Raw genomic sequence first — 22,331 nt, forward strand, 5'->3', positions numbered from 1 at the left:
GATCATCAAGCAGAATTGCTAAAGCGGTCTGCAACTGCAGGTGAATACATAGACTGGTTAGTAACAAAATTACAGGCATGTAAACCACACTCATTTATATGCAAGTGTCAGTCAAAATCCTTGAAAAAATTGAAAGAAAATGTAACCCTGGAAAAAGTAATTCCGTTAATGGACTTTGCTGAAAACTACAGTTTTGTAATTCAGAGTTACCACTGGACAAGAAGCAACTCTACAATCCATTCCATGTGTGTTTATGTGGCAAATGAAGAAAGTAAATTGGTAATACTGAACCACTGCTTTATAAGTGATGATATGGAACATGATGAAGGATTTGTAAATGCTGTCTGGAAAGAAATGGTTAAGTGGCTGGCGGAGCATTACAAGTGAAGAAAGTGCATTATTTCACTGATGGATGTACTGCTCAGTACAAGAATAGAAAAAGCTTTAAAATTTGTGTGGGGAAAAAAAAGAAAGATTTTTCTATTAATGCAGAGCATACTTTGTTTGCTACTAGTCATGGTAAATCTGTTTGCGATGGTTTGTGAGGAACTATAAAACATGTATTGAGAAGAGCTAGTCTTCCACTAGTGGATGATGCTTAAACAACATCTGCATCTGGTGTTTATGATTTCTGCAAAGTTAATATTGGTAATTTTTCTCCTTCTTCTTCTTCTTCGTCGACAAAAGTCGATGTAGATTTGCTATACAACAATCTTGAGAAGAGGTTTTTGACCACCCACACAATACCTGGTACCAGGAATATTTCACCAATGCAAACCACTTTCTTATGATTCTTTAGAGATTAGAAGAGTAACTTTTTCTGAAAAGCCTTCCTTGATTTTTTCATTCATTGAAAATACCCCACAGTGGACATTCACTCTTCCTCAACAAAATTCTTATGTAGCAGCTGTACATGATGACAGGTGGTGCTTTGGCTTCAGCAGAAATGTCTGTGATGAAGATGGAGATGTTGAACTACTATTTCTGGACCCACCTAGACCAGTGGTGTCATTCATTTGGCCTGAGAAGGAAGACTCTTCTTTTGCGCCTTCGGGAAAAAAAAAAATTGTGTGCTGTTGGTGTACATAAATCAGCATCATTAAACAGAATGTATTACTTTAATGAAAAAGATATGAAGTTAACAGAATATAATTTATCACAGTGGATTAAAAACAGAGATGCTCTTAAGAATTTTCATTGATAGTTTCAGGGCTCTTCACTACTGAACATGTACATTTTAAATTAACATTAACGTGGCTAGAATAATTGTTGTTTAAAGATGCTAGTTTGACACCCTAAATAAAGTTAACCCATGTAATGAAAATGTTTCAGTTAAATTTATAACTTTTGTCTCTGTACTTTAATGGGGCAGCCTTACTATAGGTTGTCAGTTCACATAACCTTATTTGAATGATCTGAATGATGATGTGATATATATAAAGAGTACATCCAATATCTATCATAACTCAGGATGCTTCTTCTTTTGTCTTTTTTTTAAATAATATCAGAGTTTCAATAAAAATACAAGGGTGAGTCAAATGAAAACCTTATATTTGTAATAACAAATTGAAATTTCATGTTGTTATCCTGTAAGTTGGTAAGTGTGCTACAAACAGCATGCAGAGTGGCCTGTAGGTGGCAGCATAGTGCAGATGCACACATACCATCGCAGTATCTGTGTAAAAATGGCTACCGCACTTGTGACTTGCACCAGGGAAGTACAGTGTTCTGTTAATTGGTTTTTTGCGTAGTGAAGGTGTGAAACCTATTGAAATTCATTGACGAATGAAGGTTCAGTACAGTGATGTGTATTTGTCACAGCAGCAAGTCTATGAATGGAGTAGGAAGTTCGAAAGTGGTGTGACTTCAGTGGAAGATGCTCCTCGACCCGGTCAGGCATAACGAATTGTGACTCCATAGAACATTGCAGCAGTTGAAGCCATAGTGAAGGAAAACCACTGAGTGACACTGAATGACATTGCAGCATGTTTACAGATTAGTCATAGGTCAGCACACCACATTGTGCATGATGTGCTCCAGTTTCACAAAGTGTCTGCAAGATGGATACCACAGCAACTGACTCCTGAAATGAGAGGACGACGTATTGATGCTTGTGAAGAAATTCTTCGGCACTTTGAATGAGAAGGTGATGGCTTCCTTGCAAGAATCATTACTAGGGACGAAACCTGGGTTCACTTCCACCAACTGGAAACGAAGAGAGTGAGCAAGGAATGGTGCCATTCCTCATCACCACAACCAAAGAAGTTTCGAACAGAACCATCTGCAGGAAAGGTTATGCTGACTCTCTTTTGGGACGAAAAAGGCATCATTTTGGAGCAATTAAACAGAGAACCGACTCGTGGAGATAACATCTTGGACCTACTGATAACAAACAGACCCAAACTTTTCGACTCTGTAAGTGCAGAACAGAGAATCAGTGATCATAAGGCCGTTGCAGCATCCTTGAATATGGAAGTTAAAAGGAATATAAAAAAAGGGAGGAAGGTTTATCTGTTTAGCAAGAGTAATAGAAGGCAGATTTCAGACTACCTAACAGAGCAAAACGAAAATTTCTGTTCCGACACTGACAATGTTGAGTGTTTATGGAAAAAGTTCAAGGCAATCGTAAAATGCGTTTTAGACAGGTACGTGCCGAGTAAAACCGTGGTACAACAACAAAGTTAGGAAACTACTGCGAAAGCAAAGAGAGCTTCACTCCAAGTTTAAACGCAGCCAAAACCTCTCAGACAAACAGAAGCTAAACGATGTCAAAGTTAGCGTAAGGAGGGCTATGCGTGAAGCGTTCAGTGAATTCGAAAGTAAAATACTAGGTATCGACTTGACAGAAAATCCTAGGAAGTTCTGGTCTTACGGTAAATGTGCAAGTGGCTCGAAACAGCATGTCCAGACACTCCGGGATGATGATGGCATTGAAACAGAGGATGACAAGCATAAAGCTGAAATACTAAACACCTTTTTCCAAAGCTGTTTCACAGAGGAAGACCGCACTGCAGTTCCTTCTCTAAATCCTCGCACAAACGAGAAATGGCTGACATCGAAATAAGTGTCCAAGGAATAGAAAAGCAACTGGAATCACTCAACAGAGGAAAGTCCACTGGACCTGACAGGATACCAATTCGATTCTACACAGAATACGCGAAAGAACTTGCCCCCCTGCTAACAGCCGTGTACCGCAAGTCTCTAGAGGAACGGAAGGTTCCAAATGATTGGAAAAGAGCACAGGTAGTCCCAGTCTTCAAGAAGGGTCGTCGAGCAGATGCGCAAAACTATAGACCTATATCTCTGACGTCGATCTGTTGTAGGATTTTAGAACATGTTTTTTGCTCGAATATCATGTCGTTTTTGGAAACTCAGAATCTACTATGTAGGAATCAACATGGATTCCGGAAACAGCGATCGTGTGAGACCCAACTCGCTTTATTTGTTCATGAGACCCAGAAAATATTAGATACAGGCTCCCAGGTAGATGCTATTTTCCTTGACTTCCGGAAGGCGTTCGATACAGTTCCGCACTGTCGCCTGATAAACAAAGTAAGAGCCTACGGAATATCAGACCAGCTGTGTGGCTGGATTGAAGAGTTTTTAGCAAACAGAACACAGCATGTTGTTATCAACGGAGAGACGTCTACAGACGTTAAAGTAACCTCTGGCGTGCCACAGGGGAGTGTTATGGGACCATTGCTTTTCACAATATATATAAATGACCTAGTAGATAGTGTCTGAAGTTCCATGCGGCTTTTCGCGGATGATGCTGTAGTATACAGAGAAGTTGCAGCATTAGAAATTTGTAGCGAAAAGCAGGAAGATCTGCAGCGGATAGGCACTTGGTGCAGGGAGTGGCAACTGACCCTTAACATAGACAAATGTAATGTACTGCGAATACATAGAAAGAAGGATCCTTTATTGTATGATTATATGATAGCGGAACAAACACTGGTAGCAGTTACTTCTGTAAAATATCTGGGAGTATGCGTGCGGAACGATTTGAAGTGGAATGATCATATAAAATTAATTGTTGGTAAGGTGGGTACCAGGTTGAGATTCATTGGGAGAGTCCTTAGAAAATGTAGTCCATCAACAAAGGAGGTGGCTTACAAAACACTCGTTCGACCTATACTTGAGTATTACTCATCAGTGTGGGATCCGTACCAGATCGGGTTGACGGAGGAGATAGAGAAGATTCAAAGAAGAGCGGCGCGTTTCGTCACAGGGTTATTTGGTAACCGTGATAGCGTTATGGAGATGTTTAACAAACTCAAGTGGCAGACTCTGCAAGAGAGGCGCTCTGCATCGCGGTGTAGCTTGCTCGCCAGGTTTCGAGAGGGTTCGTTTCTGGATGAGGTATCGAATATATTGCTTCCCCCTACTTATACCTCCCGAGGAGATCACGAATGTAAAATTAGAGAGATTAGAACGCGCACAGAGTCTTTCAGACAGTCGTTCTTCCCGCGAACCATACGCGACTGGAACAGGAAAGGGAGGTAATGACAGTGGCACGTAAAGTGCCCTCCGCCACACACCGTTGGTTGGCTTGCGGAGTGTAAATGTAGATGTAGATGTAGATGTAGATGTACATGCCTAGAGGGACCACTGTCACCAGTGCATCATACACAGATCTAAAAAATCATCTGCGGCCTGCAATCAAATCAAAGTGACGTGGATTGCTGTCAGCAGGTGTCCTTTTGCAACATGACAATGCAAGGCCCCACACTGCCCATACAACAGTTGCAACAATCACAGACCTGCATTTTGAGTGTCTTCCTTATCCACCATACTCACCAGACCTTGCCCCAAGTGATTTCCATATGTTGGGACCACTCAAAGACGCAATGGGAGGAAAGAAGTTCTGTTCTGATGAAGAGGTACGCCACACCATGCATGAGTGGTTGCGCGGACTACCAAAAGAATTTTTTTCTTGAGGAATTTATGCACTTAGTAAGTGCTGGAGGACTTGCATTGAGTGTGGGGGAGATTATTTTGAAAAGTGATACAGCTCTGTACCACTTCTGCACAATATTTAAAAAAATATTTAAGGTTTTCATTTGACTCACCCTCGTACATCTGTATCACCTGTCAGAAAGTGTTTTACATTTAAAAACATCGTTATTTGCACCACAACAGCTTAAGTTGATTTTCTATATTCCTGTAAGTCAAGAATATTAATTATTTTTTTTTCCAAAAGATACATCCCTTCCGAACAACAAACTTCAGTTGCAACATTTATGTTAGTTAAAAATTTCCATTTTCCCCTCAAAGAATATAATACATGAAGTACATGGAGAAATTCTGCATTGACTATTGCAATGCAAAAAATAACAAGCAGAAAAAGACTCATGAAAATCTGAAGCAGTGGATGTCAGGTATGGATGATCTTACTTAGAATTTTTTGTTTCCTTCCTCACAACACAATGTATTGTAGTATCAGATTTATTTGTGTGTTCATTTGTGGAAATCCATTAATTATTTTATTTTATTACAATGTGTATTGTCCTGGGAATTATTTAAGACTAATTATGAGTTCCCACTAGGTTGGAGTAATGTGATGTAAGCATTTTTCAATGTGTCTGTACTTTTCCATAAATTGGAAAGTGACACACATTAATTTTTTTGTATTGTTCTTTGTAACTTTACTTCTTAAATAATTATGTGTCTATTAAGTATGTACTTCTCTTAATCTGTGAAAAAAAAATCCAAACACCTGAGTTATGGGCATTTATGTCGATAAGTACCATTTTGCATTGACATTCTTGCAGAGCCCAGTCATCAGAAAATCACTACATTTAAAATACAATATAAAAAAAAGTTGTAGCCTTGAGAGCAAAAAGATTTTGCACAAATTTGTATGTTATAAGTATAAGCAAATGTGCAAAGTGAAAATCTGATACGATGGGTGACATGACCTGTGTTATTTGATGTTGAATGACCCAAAGTCCAAAGTAACAAGTGAATTAATATTAATAGACAGAAAATTTAAAGGTACAAAACTTAGAAGAATGTAAGCAAGCAAAAACAAAAAACAGAAATATTGACAATTAGAAATTTAATGTTGATGATAAATATTTCTATTTCTTTATAAAATGAAAGGGAACTGTGATTACGAGTTATGCACAACAAGGAGTTTCTTAGACATGCCTTGCAATTTGGTATAGTCTTGTAGAATCAGGTGTACCACCAGTGGCCTGCATCCTCCCAACATGATATTTCAACATCGTAACTCAGTGTCTTCATCAGGTGTTTCTTGAGACTGGTCACTTTGCTGACCGAGTCCCATATTTATACCTGGGTAGTGCCTGGTGTTCACAATACTGTCCACGTATACTGTGACTGTTTCTTGCAGAGGTATCCATGTCCAGATATACCCTCTTCCATTCACATTCATTCCAGCTGTCTGAAGCCTTATGCTGTTGGAGCTGTGTATTACGTATGCACATGCTGCAGCAATCTCTTGTGGTGGTAGCCGCCATCTGGTGTTCTGTATTATGCTTGCTGCCAGGTTGTGCAGTGCTTGAGGTTTCAAGTGGTTAATGTTGTTCCCTATCTTGTCTGTGAGCACTGTGGCTGTCTCCTGAGGAGCTAGTTGCCGCCTGGTGCTCCATATGAGGCCATATCCTGTTAATTATGCCCCCAGTCATCTGAGATTCATTACCAGAGAAGGTAACTTTTTTCTGGTGTTGCTCTGTAGTTCCAAAGCTAGTTCCATGCTGTACTGAGCTGGTATCCTGCTTCCTAGTTCATCACATTCTCTGTCAACATGATTTTAATAGATTCATTGCTGACACTACCCCAGAATCTGTTATTTGAGCCAGGATCCCGGTTTTGTCATAATTCTTGGTGTGTTCAAGTCCCAGGCAATGTTCTGCTATTGCTGATTTTGTTTTTTCAAAGATGAGGCCCTTACAACTACTGCCCACCAGCCTACATTTTTCTTCAGCTATGTTGATGACACGTTCATCATGTAGCCACATGGCTGCAAAAGACTGGATGAATTCCTAAACCATCTGAACTAAAGACATCTGAACATTAAGTTTGTTATGGAACTAGAGAATGGTGGTGAACTCCCATTCCCACATGTTCTGGTGGAGAGGAAAGCAGGTGGCACATTCGGCTACAGTGTGTATAGGAAATTGACACACACTGACTTAAATCTACAGGCTGACAGTTGCCAACACCCAACACAGAAGAACGGGATGCTCAGAACACTTGCCCACAGAGTCAAGACAAACTCCAACCAAGACAGCTTGATAACAGAGTTAGAAAAGTGTTCAGGCACAGTGGATATTCAACTAGGGACATTTGCAAAGTGTTACATACCACCAGACGACCTGATACTACTGAAGAGGGACAAGAAGAAGAGACCAAGGAGGTAGCCTGTCTGTCGTATGTAGGGCCTGTCTCTGCTAAGGTCAGCAGAATCCTGAAGAAACACAAAATCAAAGGTGTGTTCTGAGTGCCCAGCAAGATCTGGGTGCTTCTTAGAATGGTCAAGGGTGATCTGGGGTTTAAGGAAACCTGCATTTACTATACACCTTGTGAATGCGGAATGTCTTACATTGGTCACACTACCAGAACAGTTGATATTAGGTGTAAGGAACACCAAATACTTACCAGGCTATGGCAGGCCACTAAATCAGCAATAACAGAACATTGCCTGGAACTGGAACACACCATGAATTATGACAAAGCCAGAATCCTGGCTTGAACCCCCAGATTCTGGGATAGTGTCATCAGTGAATCTGTTGAAGTCAAGTTGGCAGAGAACACGATCAGCTGAATAGCAGGGTACCAGCTCAGTTCAGTGTGGAATCCGGCTTTGGTTCTGTTACACAGACACCAGAAGGAAGTTAACTTCTCTGGTAATGAATCTTAGACAACCAGAACCAGACCCCCATACGGAGCACAAGGTGGCAACTACCTCCTTGGGTGAAACTTGCTGAAACTTCCAGCAGCTCACAACCTAGGGACAAACTTAAAGGAGAACACCAGACAGCAGCTACTGCTACAAAAGATTGCTGCAGTATGCCCAGATATGATATACAACTCCAACAGGAGCCTGATGATAGAGTAAATGCACCTCACAGGTGCATACCAATTTCAGAATGCCAGGAGGATGACATGCCCATGAGAGAAAGCCACAGTGCTCATGAACAGCACAAGGGACGTCTACTGCCTCACAATCCTGCTAGAAATGTGCTTGGCAGTTGCAGAAGTGATATGAAATGCTGTGGAATGGCTGCCACTGTGGAAGACAGCTGCATCTGGTACAGATGAAAGAGGGGAAGGTTGGAGACAGATACCACCACAAGAAACAGCCACAGTGAATGCGGACAGCAGATTGAACACTAGGCACTGCCCAAGCATTAGTATGGGACCAGGTCAGCAAAGCGACCAGTCCCAGGAAATACGTGATGAAGATGCTGAGTTACAGTGTCGAAATATTGCGTTGGGAAGATGCGAACCATAGGCGGTATACCGTATTTACTCAAATCTAAGCCGCACTCGAATCTAAGCCACACCTGAAAAATGAGACTCGAAATAAAGGGAAAAAATTTTTCCCTAATCTAAGCCGCACCTGAAATTTGAGACTCAAAATTGAAGGGCAGAGAAAAGTTTTAGGCCACACCTATAAATCAAAACAAAGTTGGTCCATTTTAATATGAGACACAATTTAGGTCGAATGAATGACGATACAGCTACAGTAGTTTGGTTCGAGTCGTAAGCTTAGCAGTTAAGCTTTACCAGGTAGTCATTGCTATGCGTCAGGTGCTCCTTTTTCACGTGTTTCGTCTGGTTTCAATTGATTGCTTATTTTTCTTTGATCTCATAAGTGCCGTTCTCTTCGTTATAGGTGTTAACGTCACTCTAAGCTGAAAATGCATTACTGTACAGTGTCATGCATTGTTTGTCGCGTTCTGATAATGAGTGTTTACGGCCTGTTGCCGCTCGCGGCATGGCTTACTTTTGTGCGCGCTACCGCTGCTTACAATGAAAAAACAAAAAGAGGGAGGAATTGTCTCATTAGCGAAACAATGGCAAAGAGACTGCTATTTGTTGTTACTTACACTGCTGCTTTCTTTGGTAATGATCAACAAGAACCAAATAACAGACTGCGTATGATAGAAAATGTTCTGAACGAGAGTTTAGCGAAAATTTTTCTCCGTTTGAAAATCTTTGCAGACGCCTCTTTAGCACATTACTTTCCGCACAGAAATTAGTCATCTTAGATTTAAAAATCTAGTCAATTGCCGTGCTTCATTTCTGACTGTATCACTATTAGGCATAAGAATAATACGAATATAAACATGACATGATATGTATATTTTTCCGTGTTTGCTGTTGTCTCACTCTAGTTTCGTAGTTTATTAGGCAGACTGATTTAAATGAGGTAGCAGCAAACACGAAAGAATACGTGGCAAAATGTTTATATTCGTATTATTCTTATGGTGAGGAGAATGCTGCATGTGATTCACAATTCATAAAAGTTCCTATTAGCAACCATCTCTTCTCACAGGTGGGAAAAAATTCAGAATGTAGAGTTGGCCATATTGACAAAAACCCCAAACAGTCTTGCCAGTCGGATTTTCGTAGTACATTGAAAAGCTACTACATTCGAAGATGAACAATACGGAATTTGTATTTACTTCGTTGGATAATGTATGAAAATGCAGTGGTCGAAACTCGGGGCGGAGAAAAAAGCTCGTCTTCCACCTTTTTTTTTAAAAAAAAAAATTATTTACTGACGCAGAGGTTTTGGCCAGTATTTATCTTTGTGCCTGCAAAGCAAGCCTGTGTAGCGCTACATATATTCGACGGCAGAAATTAGTTGTGGCGGCACCTACCAACATTTTTCAGAACTTCCGCTTACTTTGCACTCGATTCTAAGCCGCAGGCGGTTTCGTGGATTACAAAAACCGGAAAAAAAAGTGCGGCTTAGATTCGAGTAAATACGGTACCCGATTCTACAAAATGACCAGTTGTGCATTGTTGAGTCCCCTATAAATAGAACACTACACTTGGTTTAAGAATCATGAAAGAAGGTTGTATACATGGAAGAACCCTGGAGATACTAAAAGGTATCAGATAGATTATATAATGGTAAGACAGAGATTTAGGAACCAGGTTTTAAATTGTAAGACATTTCCAGGAGCAGATGTGGACTCTGACCACAATCTATTGGTTATGAACTGTAGATTAAAACTGAAGAAACTGCAAAAAGGTGGGAATTTAAGGAGATGGGACCTGGATGAACTGACTAAACCAGAGGTTGTACAGAGTTTCACGGAGAGCATAAGGGAACAATTGACAGGGATGGGGGAAAGATATACAGTGGAAGAAGAATGGGTAGCTTTGAGGGATGAAATAGTGAAGGCAGCAGAGGATCACGTAGGTAAAAATACGAGGGCTAGTAGAAACCCTTGGGTGACAGAAGAAATATTGAATTTAATTGATGAAAGGAGAAAATATAAAAATGCAGTAAATGAAGCAGGCAAAAAGGAATACAAACATCTCAAAAATGATATCGACAGGAAGTGCAAAATGGCTAAGCAGGGATGGCTAGAGGACAAATGTAAGGATGTACAGGCTTACCTCACTAGGGGTTAGATAGATACTGCCTACAGGAAAAGTAAAGAGACCTTTGGAGAAAGGAGAACCACTTGCATGAATACCAAGAACTTTGATGGAAACCCAGTTCTAAGCAAAGAAGGAAAAGCAGAAAGGTGGAAGGAGTATATAGAGGGTCTATACAAGGGCGATGTACTTGAGGACAATATTATGGAAATACAAGAGGATGTAGCTGAAGACGAAATGGGAGATATGATACTGCATGAAGAGTTTGACAGAACACTGAAAGACCTGAGTCGAAACAAGGCTCACGGAGTAGACAACATTCCATTAGAACTACTGACGGCCTTGGGAGAGCCAGTCCTGACAAAACTCTACCATCTGGTGAGCAAGATGTATGAGACAGGCGAAATACCCTCAGACTTCAAGAAAAATATAATAATTCCAATCTGAAAGAAAGCAGGAGTTGACAGATGTGAAAATTACCGAACTATCAGTTTAATAAGTCACAACTGCAAAATACTAACGCGAATTCTTTACAGACGAATGGAAAAACTGATTGAAGCCGCCTCGGGGAAGATCAGTTTGGATTCCGTTGAAATTTTGGAACACATGAGGCAATACTGACCTTACGACTTATCTTAGAAGAAAGATTAAGGAAAGGCAAACCTACGTTTCTAGCTTTTGTAGACTTAGGGAAAGCTTTTGACAATGTTGATTGGAATACTCTCTTTCAAATTCTGAAGGTGGCAGGGGTAAAATACAAGGAGCGAAAGGCTATTTGCAATTTGTACAGAAACCAGATGGCAGTTATAAGAGTCGAGGGGTATGAAAGGGAAGCAGTGGTTGGGAAGGGAGTGAGACAGGGTTGTAGCCTATCCCCAATGTTATTCAATCTGTATATTGAGCAAGCAATAAAGGAAACAAAAGAAAAGTTCGGAGTAAGTATTAAAATCCATGGAGAAAAAATAAAAACTTTGAGGTTCGCCGATGACATTGTAATTCTGTCAGAGACAGCAAAGGGCTTGGAAGAGCAGTTGAACGGAATGAACAGTGTCTTGAAAGGAGGTTATAAGATGAACATCAACAAAAGCAAAACGAGGATAATGGAATGTAATTGAATTAAGTCGGGTGATGCTGAGGGAATTAGATTAGGAAGTGGGACACTTAAAGTAGTAAAGGAGTTTTGCTATTTGGGGAGCAAAATAACTGATGATGGTCGAAGTAGAGAGGATATAAAATGTAGACTGGCAATGGCAAGGAAAGCATTTCTGAAGAAGAAAAATTTGTTAACATCGAGTATAGATTTAAGTGTCAGGAAGTCATTTCTGAAAGTATTTGTATGGAGTGTAGCCATGTATGGAAGTGAAATGTGGGCGATAAATAGTTTAGACAAGAAGAGAATAGAAGCTTTCGAAATGTGGTGCTACAGAAGAATGCTGAAGATTAGATAGTTAGATCACATAACAAATGAGGAGGTATTGAATAGAATTGGGGAGAACAGGAGTTTGTGGCACAACTTGACTAGAAGAAGGGATTGGTTGGTAGGACATGTTCTGAGACATCGAGGGATCACCAATTTAGTATTGGAGGGCAGCGTAGAGGGTAAAAATCGTAGAGGGAGACCAAGAGATGAATACACTAAGCAGATTCAGAAGGATGTAGCTGCAGTAGGTACTGGGAGATGAAGAAGCTTGCACAGGATAGAATAGCATGGAGGGCTGCATCAAACCAGTCTCTGGACTGAAGACCACAACAACAACAAAATTATTACTGGCACTTGAAAAAGGAAATAGTATTTTTGGAGGTTTTTCATCTGATGATATGTGGTTTGGAGGTGACCACCTGTGGTGAAAAAATCTTGAATAATTGTATTAGTGTAGGTGTAAACTTACTGGAGACACCAGGTTGTAGTAATAGTGCATTGTTAATTGAGACTCTGCAAACAGTGTCACTGTTAATAATAATGGTAAGCTCAAATAGTTTCAGACCAGAGCTTTCTCTTGTTACATTACATTGGAAGAAAAGAGACTGGTTCACAAATCACTGGGGCAAGAGCAAATATTTTTCAGTAATGTGAGAAGATCGTGGAAAATAAAAGCCATAACAACTTCAGAAATTAATGGTGGGTTTTGTCTCTTTAGACCTTCTGTAGGCAACATTTGACTAATGGTTACCTAGATGACACTATGTAAATGAAACATACCTTAAATGCTAAAGGTATTACAGAATGTTTGTTCATTACAGAGGAGGACAAGTAACTTAATATCAAGGGCTATTTGTTGTAATGTTTACTGACTAGCGTCAAATGTTGAACGATATTAGAACTTAATTTTTGTGGATAGTTTGTGGCTGGTGAGTATTTTGCTGTGAAATGATACAAATATTCAGACAACAGAGAAATTGGACCAGGGTGGGCAAGGAGGAGGGAATGTGGGAGAGATAATTGGTAAATACACAGAGACTGTATTACAGTATAATATTCTTCAGTCAGCAGAATTTGGTTTCGATGTATGGGGGTATGATATGACTGCTCAATTGATTGGCTTTGGGACAAGGATTAAAAATTCTCCCTACAGATTACAAGGTGTTTGACATCTATATCCAGCAATGCTTGCTGCATTCAAAGTGTTAGCAGGATCAGGAACTAAGATTCCACATGTTTTGTTAGATTCACCTGATAGCATAATTTGTCATAAGGTAATAAAATATGAACTCCATTTAATGTTCAAAAAGACTCTTGGATTATCAACTGTTCTGTTTTTATGCTAGGGTATATGTTATACATATTATATTGTAAATGAATATGCCCTATACAGTCATAAATGCTTCGCTATACAAGTAAGAGTTGCTCCATCTGTGCATGAGCTCACTGAGGTTTGGACATTAGAGTTTCATATTAAATATAGCACTATGTGTAACAAGTAAAATCTTATGTTTTTGATTGAGTTAATGTTAATCCTTAGACTGCAAGTTTGTTAGTGGTCTGTGGCCAGTTTCTAGCACAGCCGAGTGTGTGAAGTATATCTCCATCTTCTTGCCCTTTTCCAAATTTATTTGTACACTGCTGTTTTTCATTCTTGTATATCTGTCTTTCAGTGAATCATTGTTTTTCGTCCAACATTTCTTCGTGTTGCGATTGCAAACGTTTCAAATTTCTTATTTACAATATGACTGGCTCCATAGGAAATGTGAGATCAGATCATAAGTCTTGCAGTCTCTGATTGTACACACATCAAAAAAAGTTTTGCATCACCTCGGTTCCGAGAGTTCCAGAACCTCTACAGAAAATTGGAATAGAGTTAATCATAAACATCATTTCTGCCCTTTTTATTGCTCAGGAAAACCACTCATTGCATTTTGTACCACCATACTGCAAGACCTTCAGTGGTGGTGGTCCAGATTGCTGTACACACCAGTGCCACTAATACCCAGTAACACGTCCTCTTGCATTGATGCGTGCCTGTATTCATCATGGCATACTATCCACAAGTTCATCAATGCACTTTTAGTCCAGATTGTCCCAGTCCTCAATGGTGATTTGGCGTAGATCCCTCAGAGTGGTTGGTGGGTCACGTTGTCCATAAACAGCCCCTTTCAATCCATCCCTGGCATATTCAATAGGGTTCATGTCTGGAGAACATGCTGGCCACTCTAGTCAAGCAGTGTCATTATCCTGAAGGAAGTCATTCACAAGATGTGCACGATGGGGGCACGAATTGTCATCCATGAATATAATGCCTTGCCAATATTCTGCCGATATGGTAGCACTATCGGCCGGAGGATGTCATTCATGTATCATACAGCCATTACGGCACCTTCCATGATCACCAGCGGCTTACATCGGCCCCACATAATGCCACCCCAAAACAGCAGGGAACCTCCACCTTGCTGCACTTACTGGCAGTGTGTCTAAGGCGTTCAACCGACCGGATTGTCTCCAAACACGTCATCGACGATTATCTGGCTGAAGACATATGTGGCACTCATCAGTGAAGAGAACATGATGCCAATCGTGAGCGGTCCATTTGGCATGTTGTTGGGTCCATCTGTACTGCACTGCATGGTGTCGTGGTTGCAAAGATGGACCTCACCATGGACATAGGGAGTGGAAGTGTGCATCATGCAGCCTATTGTGCACAGTTTGAGTTGTAACATGATGTCCTGGGGCTGCGCGAAAAGCATTATTCAACACAGTTGTGTTGCTGTCAGGATTCCTCTGAGCCATAATCCGTAAGTAGTGATCATTCACTGCAGTAATAGCCCTTGGGTGGCCTGAGCGAGGCATGTCATTGACAGTTCCTGTCTCTCTGTATCTCCTCCATGTCCGAACATCATCACTTCGGTTCACTCTGAGCTGCTTGGAAACTTCCCTTGTTGAGAGCTCTTCCTGGCACAAAGTAACAATGTGGACGCAATCGAACTGCGGTGTTGACCGTCTAGGCATGGTTGAACTACAGACAACATGAACCTTGCACCTTCTTCCTGGTGAAATGACTGGAACTGATCAGCTGTCGGACTCCCTCTGTCTAGTAGGCGCTGCTCATGCATGGTTGTTTACATCTTTGGGCGGGTTTAGTGACATTTCTGAACAGTGAATGGGACTGTGTCTGTGTTGCAATATCCAGTCACCTCCTATCTTCAGGAGGTCTGGGAACCAGGTTGATGCAAAACTTTTTTTGGTGTGTATATATACAGAATTTTTTTTTTGTTATGTTACTCTAATGACTTCCATGTTCCTGCTTTGTGTGTTTCTGTTGGATAATTTGTAACCTTCCAATGCCAAAGTTGTGCATCCACCTTTCAAAAAAAGTGTTTTTCAAATAATGCAGGGTGTGTATGTTTAAAAAAAAGTGTTTTTCAAATAATGCAGGATGTGTATGTTAAGTGTTTTCACCTCTGTATTTCTATGTTTTCAATTATTTTAGAACATTTTCTATCCCATTTGTAAGGAAACCATCTGTTTCCTTGCTTTTCCATACATTATATCTGCTCTGTACCTCATTATGCCAGCAACATTGTTCCATCTTATCTCTTCCTTTTACAGTCTTTGCTTACATCAGTATTAGAAGCAATTAATTGAATGTGGTGTGTCTCCATTCATAACTTTGGTGTTCATCAAACGATAATTACCTGCTTCCTGCATTCTTGTTGCCAATTTTCTTTAATCCTTTTCTAGTGTACAAAATGTTGCTGTTTCGTCAAACACCAACTTTCATCACTTGAAAATAATGAGCATGTGAAATATTGCAGTTGCAATTATGTTATCCAATGTAATACCGGAAAGCATCAGCAACAGTTTCTTTGCTGCCAGTTAATCCTTTGATCAGTTTATGTGTAGACTTCTATGATGTAATAGTTTCACCAGACACTCCACATACGAAGTTTTCGCTCCTTGTTTCCTCAAAACTTACTGGTTACTTATTGTTTGATATAGCTACTTTTCATCCTTTCCGTAAACGAATGCTGTGCACTTGCTGACACACTTGTTAAATCTACCGCCATACAGCTCCTCAAGTGCTGGAGCATCACAATAAGGCATGAATATAATCTTTGTGGTGGACGAATAGTGCTGCCGTTGTGAATCATTTTTGTAAGCAGTTACTGCAGCAGTGTGGTGCTATGCTTCTGTTTAATTCAAGATTATAAAATTTCTTAATGCATCACACAAAAATATTATTAGATGACCAACAAACAAAATTCAGTAAAAAAAAAAATATAAGTTGGAAAGTTGTAGTCAGTAGCAACAGGTATGTAGGGTACTTTTTCTAATTTCATTTTTCACGTATAAATATAAAACTGTAAGCAAGTTCAAAGCTTGTAATCAAATATGTATTTACGTATTTTCAGATATTTATGCATTATTTTGACTAGTTGATTTTTCTTTTTTGGGAACAGGAAATGTATATAACATACCAGTGTGCATTTGGTTAATGGACACTCATCCAAATAATGCTCCAATGTGTTACGTAAAGCCAACTCCAGATATGCAGATCAAAGCATCAAGATACGTTGACTTCAGTGGAAAGGTTTACCTTCCATATCTTCATGACTGGGTTCCAGTGAGTCCTGTGCTGTACACACAAATAATTTGAGATCATTATCCACATTTTTGTGTGTTACATATTCTTTTCTTCTTCTTTTTAGACTCAGTCTGATTTGGTTGGCCTGATACAGGTTATGATAGTGACATTTGGAGAACAGCCACCAGTGTTTGCTAAAACAAGGTCTGATGTCCCAACCAGCACACCTTACCCCACACATGGTAAGTGGTAAGATTACGACCAGCTATTTATTGGCTGTTTTGTAGTATTGTTGAAAGACCACTCCTCCATTGCTGGTATGTACTTTATTTAACTTCTCAGCTGGTTTCAGCCTGTGCATCCAGACCATTTTCAAATGAAAGAGAAACTGCCATTGTTAATGCACACATGTGTAGTAAAAGTATGGGCAGAATATATGTCTTACATTGTACTGTTGTGCAGCAACATCAAATGATAAAAAAGTAAAAGCCTAGTGGGTTTAAAAGTTATATGCCCAATAATTTCATGAGAAAATTGGCTTGTCATAATTTTAAAAACTGTACAATTCGACACATGAAAAGTATTGCCATGCTTCATCTTTAAACTGAGTTGTATTGTGACACTTTCAAAATGTTAAATTGTGTGTTTTACCAATAAAAAATTAAAAGTAATTTTTAGATTTAATGAGAATCTCAAATAGTTGCAGTGGACAGTGCATCCAGGTCAAGTGTAGGAAGAGTGGTGAAAAATTAAAACACAGGAAACTGTAAAGGCTTTTAAAACACAGGAAACTGTAAAGGCCACTAGTATGCCTTGGACACAACAGGGACTGCTTAAAAGAACATTTTTACTAACACCTAGATGCAGCTACGAACTTGCAGAGTATTTTTAAAAGAAGTTGTCAGTAGCGGGGCAGCATATGTTCATGTCTCTTAGTATGCACTGCCCATTAAGCATTAAGTGTCTGTTCCTTGGTTGGTATAATTTTCTGTTTCTTCACATATGTCCATAAAGTATTCCTTCATTGTATGAAGAATTAAAAGATTGCTTTTGATACTGTACATTATGTGACTATCTCACATAAGGTGACCTGCAAAGCTGGATTTACTTCCTCCTCCTCCTCCTCCTCCTTCTACCCCCCCCCCCCCCAATCCCCCCTCTATATATTCCTTGTATCACATTTTAAAATTCCTTCCACTAGTCCAAAGTAGATAGCCTTGCAGTCAGAGCAGTAAATTTTGTATGTGCTATGTCTTTCATTGTGCAAATGTCTTATATTAAATTTATTGTGTAAAATATTTATATATCTGTCATGTTATGCATTAAAATAGCATTTTCATGTCCATTGTAAAGCACCTGAATGTGTGGTTGTGGACTTAAATAAAGTACATGTCAGCAACTGGAGCAGCCTTTCATTAATTGAACATACAGTTGCAGGATAATGACACTCTTAGGACATAGAAAAACTAATTTTGTGATACTATTAACATGCTGCAATTTAGTTTCTTCTTTTCCCTACTTGTTAATAGTTACAAAAGACTGCCTAATAGTGCTTCTTTTATATTTGGAGAAGTCCAATCTTAAATCAATCTCAACAAAAAAGTCTGATTTGAACTACAGACCTAAATGTTACTGCATTATTATAGTGTGTTCCACTTTCAAAACACTGTGGAAGAAGAACCACTTCTCAGAATGACATCAAATTTGAGCAGAATATTATCAATATAGGGGGTGGGGAATGGTGAAATAAAAGAAAGTAGATGACATTGTAAATGGGGTCAGCTAGAAATGATAGGTGAACTGCAGCATGACAGCTATGTTTTGAGTTGCATTTTACACCATCCATGCTGTTCAATCTGTAGGATTGCACAACTTTGGCAATCAGCAGTTGTGGCACTGTTAGTTAGGTAAGCCCACCCACCACAGCAAGGTAATGCCACATCAGATGGGAAAAAATCGTTTTTGATTGTCCTGAGGCCAAAAACCACATAACGCTCAGGGGGCTCAGCATTTAGTTGCTGGATACGGGCTTGGCGACCCTGGGCTCCCTGAGCTGGGGACTGGGAAGTGCCACCAGTCCTCAATACCGTAAGCTCTGAGCGTGCTTCAACGACCACCGTAAGGCGCGATGGTGGAACATTGTACGGTACAGAGCCTGGGATCTTTGCTTAACTGCCTGGGTCACGAGGATGGTATAAACCTCTATAAAAAACCCTCAATCTCAAGGTGTGCTGCGTGCCGAGGAGACGCATGGATGTTGAGGTAGAACAGTTGCTAACGGGCGACCTCTGGGGAACCTGCTGCCCCCGGTTGTATTAGGCTTACCCAGGCAAGCGGGGCTCTGTTTGGGTGGACATTCCTTACCCTAGCTGCTCATGGGACCACCATGAAAAGAAATACGAATAGTGCGCAAGCACAAGTCTCTAAGAAAGGAAAGTTCAATGCTTTACAGTATGACCCCCAATCGTTCCCTTCCCTGCCCACACCAGGGGGGGAACGGCGGTCTAAATTACCTGGTAAGACGTATTCTCCTCATTTTCTGGTTTGCAGCTGAACTCATTTCTGACCACAAAGCCTCAGTTTTTTGTGGAAAATTTAGAGGACAAGTGTGGAGAAGTTGAGGGCATGTCTAAAATGAGGTCTGGAGCAGTCCTCATACAGACAGCATCCCCAGCACAGTCACGGGCATTGCTTGCTTGTGACAAGCTCGGTGATGTTGCAGTCTCCATTACACCTCATAAGAGCCTCAATATGGTTCAGGGACTTATTTTTCATCGCGACCTGTTGTTGCAGTCTGACGACGAGCTCCGTGCAAATCTGGAACACTGCGGTGTCCACTTTGTACGACATGTCTTCAGGGGACCTAAAGATAGTAGGGTCGCCACCGGCGCCTTCATCTTGGGTTTCGAGGGAGACACCCTGCCCGAGAAGGTCAAGGTGATCATATATCGATGTGATGTTAAGCCTTACGTCCCTCCTCCTATGCGCTGCTTTAAGTGCTGGAGGTTTGGGCATATGTTATCGAGTTGTGACGCCAACCCTACCTGTCGGGATTGTGGACGTGCCTCCCACCGCAACATCCCGTGTTCGCTGCCCCCTGTTTGTGTCAACTGCGGACAGAAACATTCACCTTGCTTGTCAGACTGCGCAGTTTATCACAAAGAACGGAAGATTACGTAGTATAAGACCTTGGACAGGCTCACTTACTCAGAGGCTAAATGCAAGTATGACCGACTTCACCCTTTGTGCATTTCATCGTCATTTGCTGCAGCAGCTTCGATGTCGCCATCCCTGGCGATGAGCCCCCAAGCTCAGGTGCTTTTTGTGGGCTCTCCAGCCCAGCCGTCTATTCCTGCCCCCCAGGTAGTTGGGGGAACACCCTCTTCCGTTGCTCCCCTGTTATCATCATCGGGAGTAACAACCCCTCCTTCTTTGGGGACTTCAGTCCGCACCCCTGAGCCAGAGAAGTGCCCGCCTCCTCCAGCTCCCCTCGCGCGGAAGGGATCACTTGGTGCCCTCCCTTCCATGGTTCCTGCCCCATCAGATTTCAGCCAGTGGCTGAAAAAGCCACCACCTGAGGGCCATAGGGCTTCCAGGTCTTCCTCAGTCCATGAGACTTGGTCAGAAAAGCCCACCTGATAAACTGAAGGACAAACGGGACCCTACTAAAAAGAAGAAAAAGCAAACGGAGAGGGACATAGGGACAGAAAAGGAGTTCACCACTGCACCTGAAGATGATGTGGAGCATCTAGCATCCACTCAGGAGCAGCTCCTATGGAAGTTGATCAGGCTACTTCGCAATCGGTGGCGGCGAGCGCTTCTAAGGCGTAACCTATCCCCCCCCCCCCCCCCCATGTTCTTTCATATCTTCACAGTTAGATAACATTATCCTTCAATGGAATTGCCGTGGTTTTTTCCACCACCTTGCTGAGTTGAAACAGCTTTTGTGCCTGCATCCCTGCCACTTGTCTGGCCCTACAGGAAACCTGGTTTTCTGTTCGGCGGACCCCCTCCATCTGTGGCCACTGGGGTTACTATAAGAACCGCGTGGAATATGACAGGGTGTCTGGCGGTCTCTGTGTTTATGTTCTTGCCACTGTTCCTAGTGCCCCAGTGCTACTTCACACGGCTCACGAGGCTGTGGCTGTTAGAATCCGGGCAGGAATGGAGCTTATCATCTGTTCCCTCTACCCTCCCCCGGATGAGGTTGTCCCTCTGGCCAACCTAGCTGCCTTGTTCACCCAGCTCCCCCTGCCATTCCTCCTTCTGGGGGACTTAAATGCCCACCACCCTTTATGGGGTGGGGCCCACATGTCGGGCCAGGGCCAGGGTAGGAACGTTGAGGCTCTCTTGGCACAGCAGGACATTTGCCTCCTTAACACTGGTGCTCCCACATATTTTAGCTTGACTCATGGCACATACTCGGCCATTGACCTCTCTCTTAGTAGCCCAGGTCTTCTTCCATACCTCAGTTGGAGGGTCCACGATGACCTCTGTGGTAACGACCACTTTCCTATCCTGGTTTCTCTTCTTAAATCCCAACGCCCAGACCAGCTGCCATGAGGGTCTCTTCGTGGACCTGATTGGGCAGCCTACACCTCAGCTACTATGGCCATTGCCCGCTTCCTGGTGATATTGATTTGCCAGTGGATGAGGTCACTATGGCCATTGTTTCTGCTGCCGAGGCAACTGACCCCTGCTCTTCAAGTACCCTAAGGCATAAGTAAGTCCCTTGGTGGACACCAGAGATTGCAAAAGCTATCCAGAACTGCCAGCGAGTCCTACAACGACACTGGCATCATCCTTCCCTAGGGAATCTGGTTGCTTTTAAACAGCTGCGGACCCGGTCTCGGCAGTTAATCCGGCGGAGCAAACAGGACTGCTGGGAATGATATGTTGCCACCATAGGTTCTCGCACCTCCCCATCTCAGGTGTGGTCGCGGGTTCGGCTCATTTTTGGCTTTCACCCTCATGCATCTGTCCCTTGCCTTTCTCTTCAGGGTACACTTTGTACTGACCCAGTCGTCATCGCCGAACATCTGGCAGAGTACTTCGCTTGTATTTCCGCAACAGCAGGCTACAGCGCAGAATTCCACGCCATTAAAGAGCAGGCGGAGCGTACACAGTTGTCGTTTCGCACACACCGTTGGGAATGATACAACACCCTGTTTAGTGAATGGGAGTTCCAAAGTGCCCTTACAGCTTGCCCTGATACCTCTCCAGGTCCAGACCAAATTCACAACCAGTTTCTTCGCCATCTCTCTGCGCACTGTCAGGGTGAATTACTTGCGCATCTGGACGGAGGGCGTTTTCCCAACTCGTTGGCAGGATAGCGTTACCATCCCGGTGCTGAAACCTGGTGCAGATCCTCCGGTGGTTGATAGCTATTGCCCTATCAGCCTTACCAACGTTATGTGCAAACTCCTGGAACGGATGGTGAGTTGGCGGCTCATGTGGATCCTCGAAGCTCAGACCTCCTAGCCCAGCTTCCGTCAGGGCCTCTCAGCGATCGACCATTTAGTCTCGCTAGAGTCGGCTATTCGTACAGCTTTTACCCGCTGAGAACATCTAGTTGCTGTTTTCTTCAATCTTCGGAAGGCGTACGATACCACCTGGCGCCATCATATCCTTGCTACGCTGCACGAATGGGGCTTACAGGGTCCACTTCCAATTTTTCTACAGAATTTTCTCTCCAATCCCTCCTTTCGGGTTAGAGTTGGCACTTAT

At 41.8% G+C, this 22,331-nt stretch overlaps 1 protein-coding gene across 4 annotated transcripts in view; it reads left to right on the top strand.

Annotated features, from left to right (window-relative positions):
- Positions 1-22,331, top strand: part of LOC126184835 (tumor susceptibility gene 101 protein) — a 157,710-nt gene that overhangs the window by 64,121 nt on the left and 71,258 nt on the right. For all 4 annotated transcript variants that reach the window (XM_049927428.1, XM_049927439.1, XM_049927448.1 and 1 more), the window contains 2 exons: positions 16,480-16,643; positions 16,729-16,846. In XM_049927428.1, coding sequence (XP_049783385.1) covers positions 16,480-16,643; positions 16,729-16,846 — 282 coding nt within the window. The remainder of the gene's footprint in view (positions 1-16,479; positions 16,644-16,728; positions 16,847-22,331) is intronic.

This window comes from Schistocerca cancellata, chromosome 1 (genome assembly GCF_023864275.1).
Source record: "Schistocerca cancellata isolate TAMUIC-IGC-003103 chromosome 1, iqSchCanc2.1, whole genome shotgun sequence".
Classification (NCBI taxonomy): Eukaryota; Metazoa; Arthropoda; class Insecta; order Orthoptera; family Acrididae; genus Schistocerca; species Schistocerca cancellata.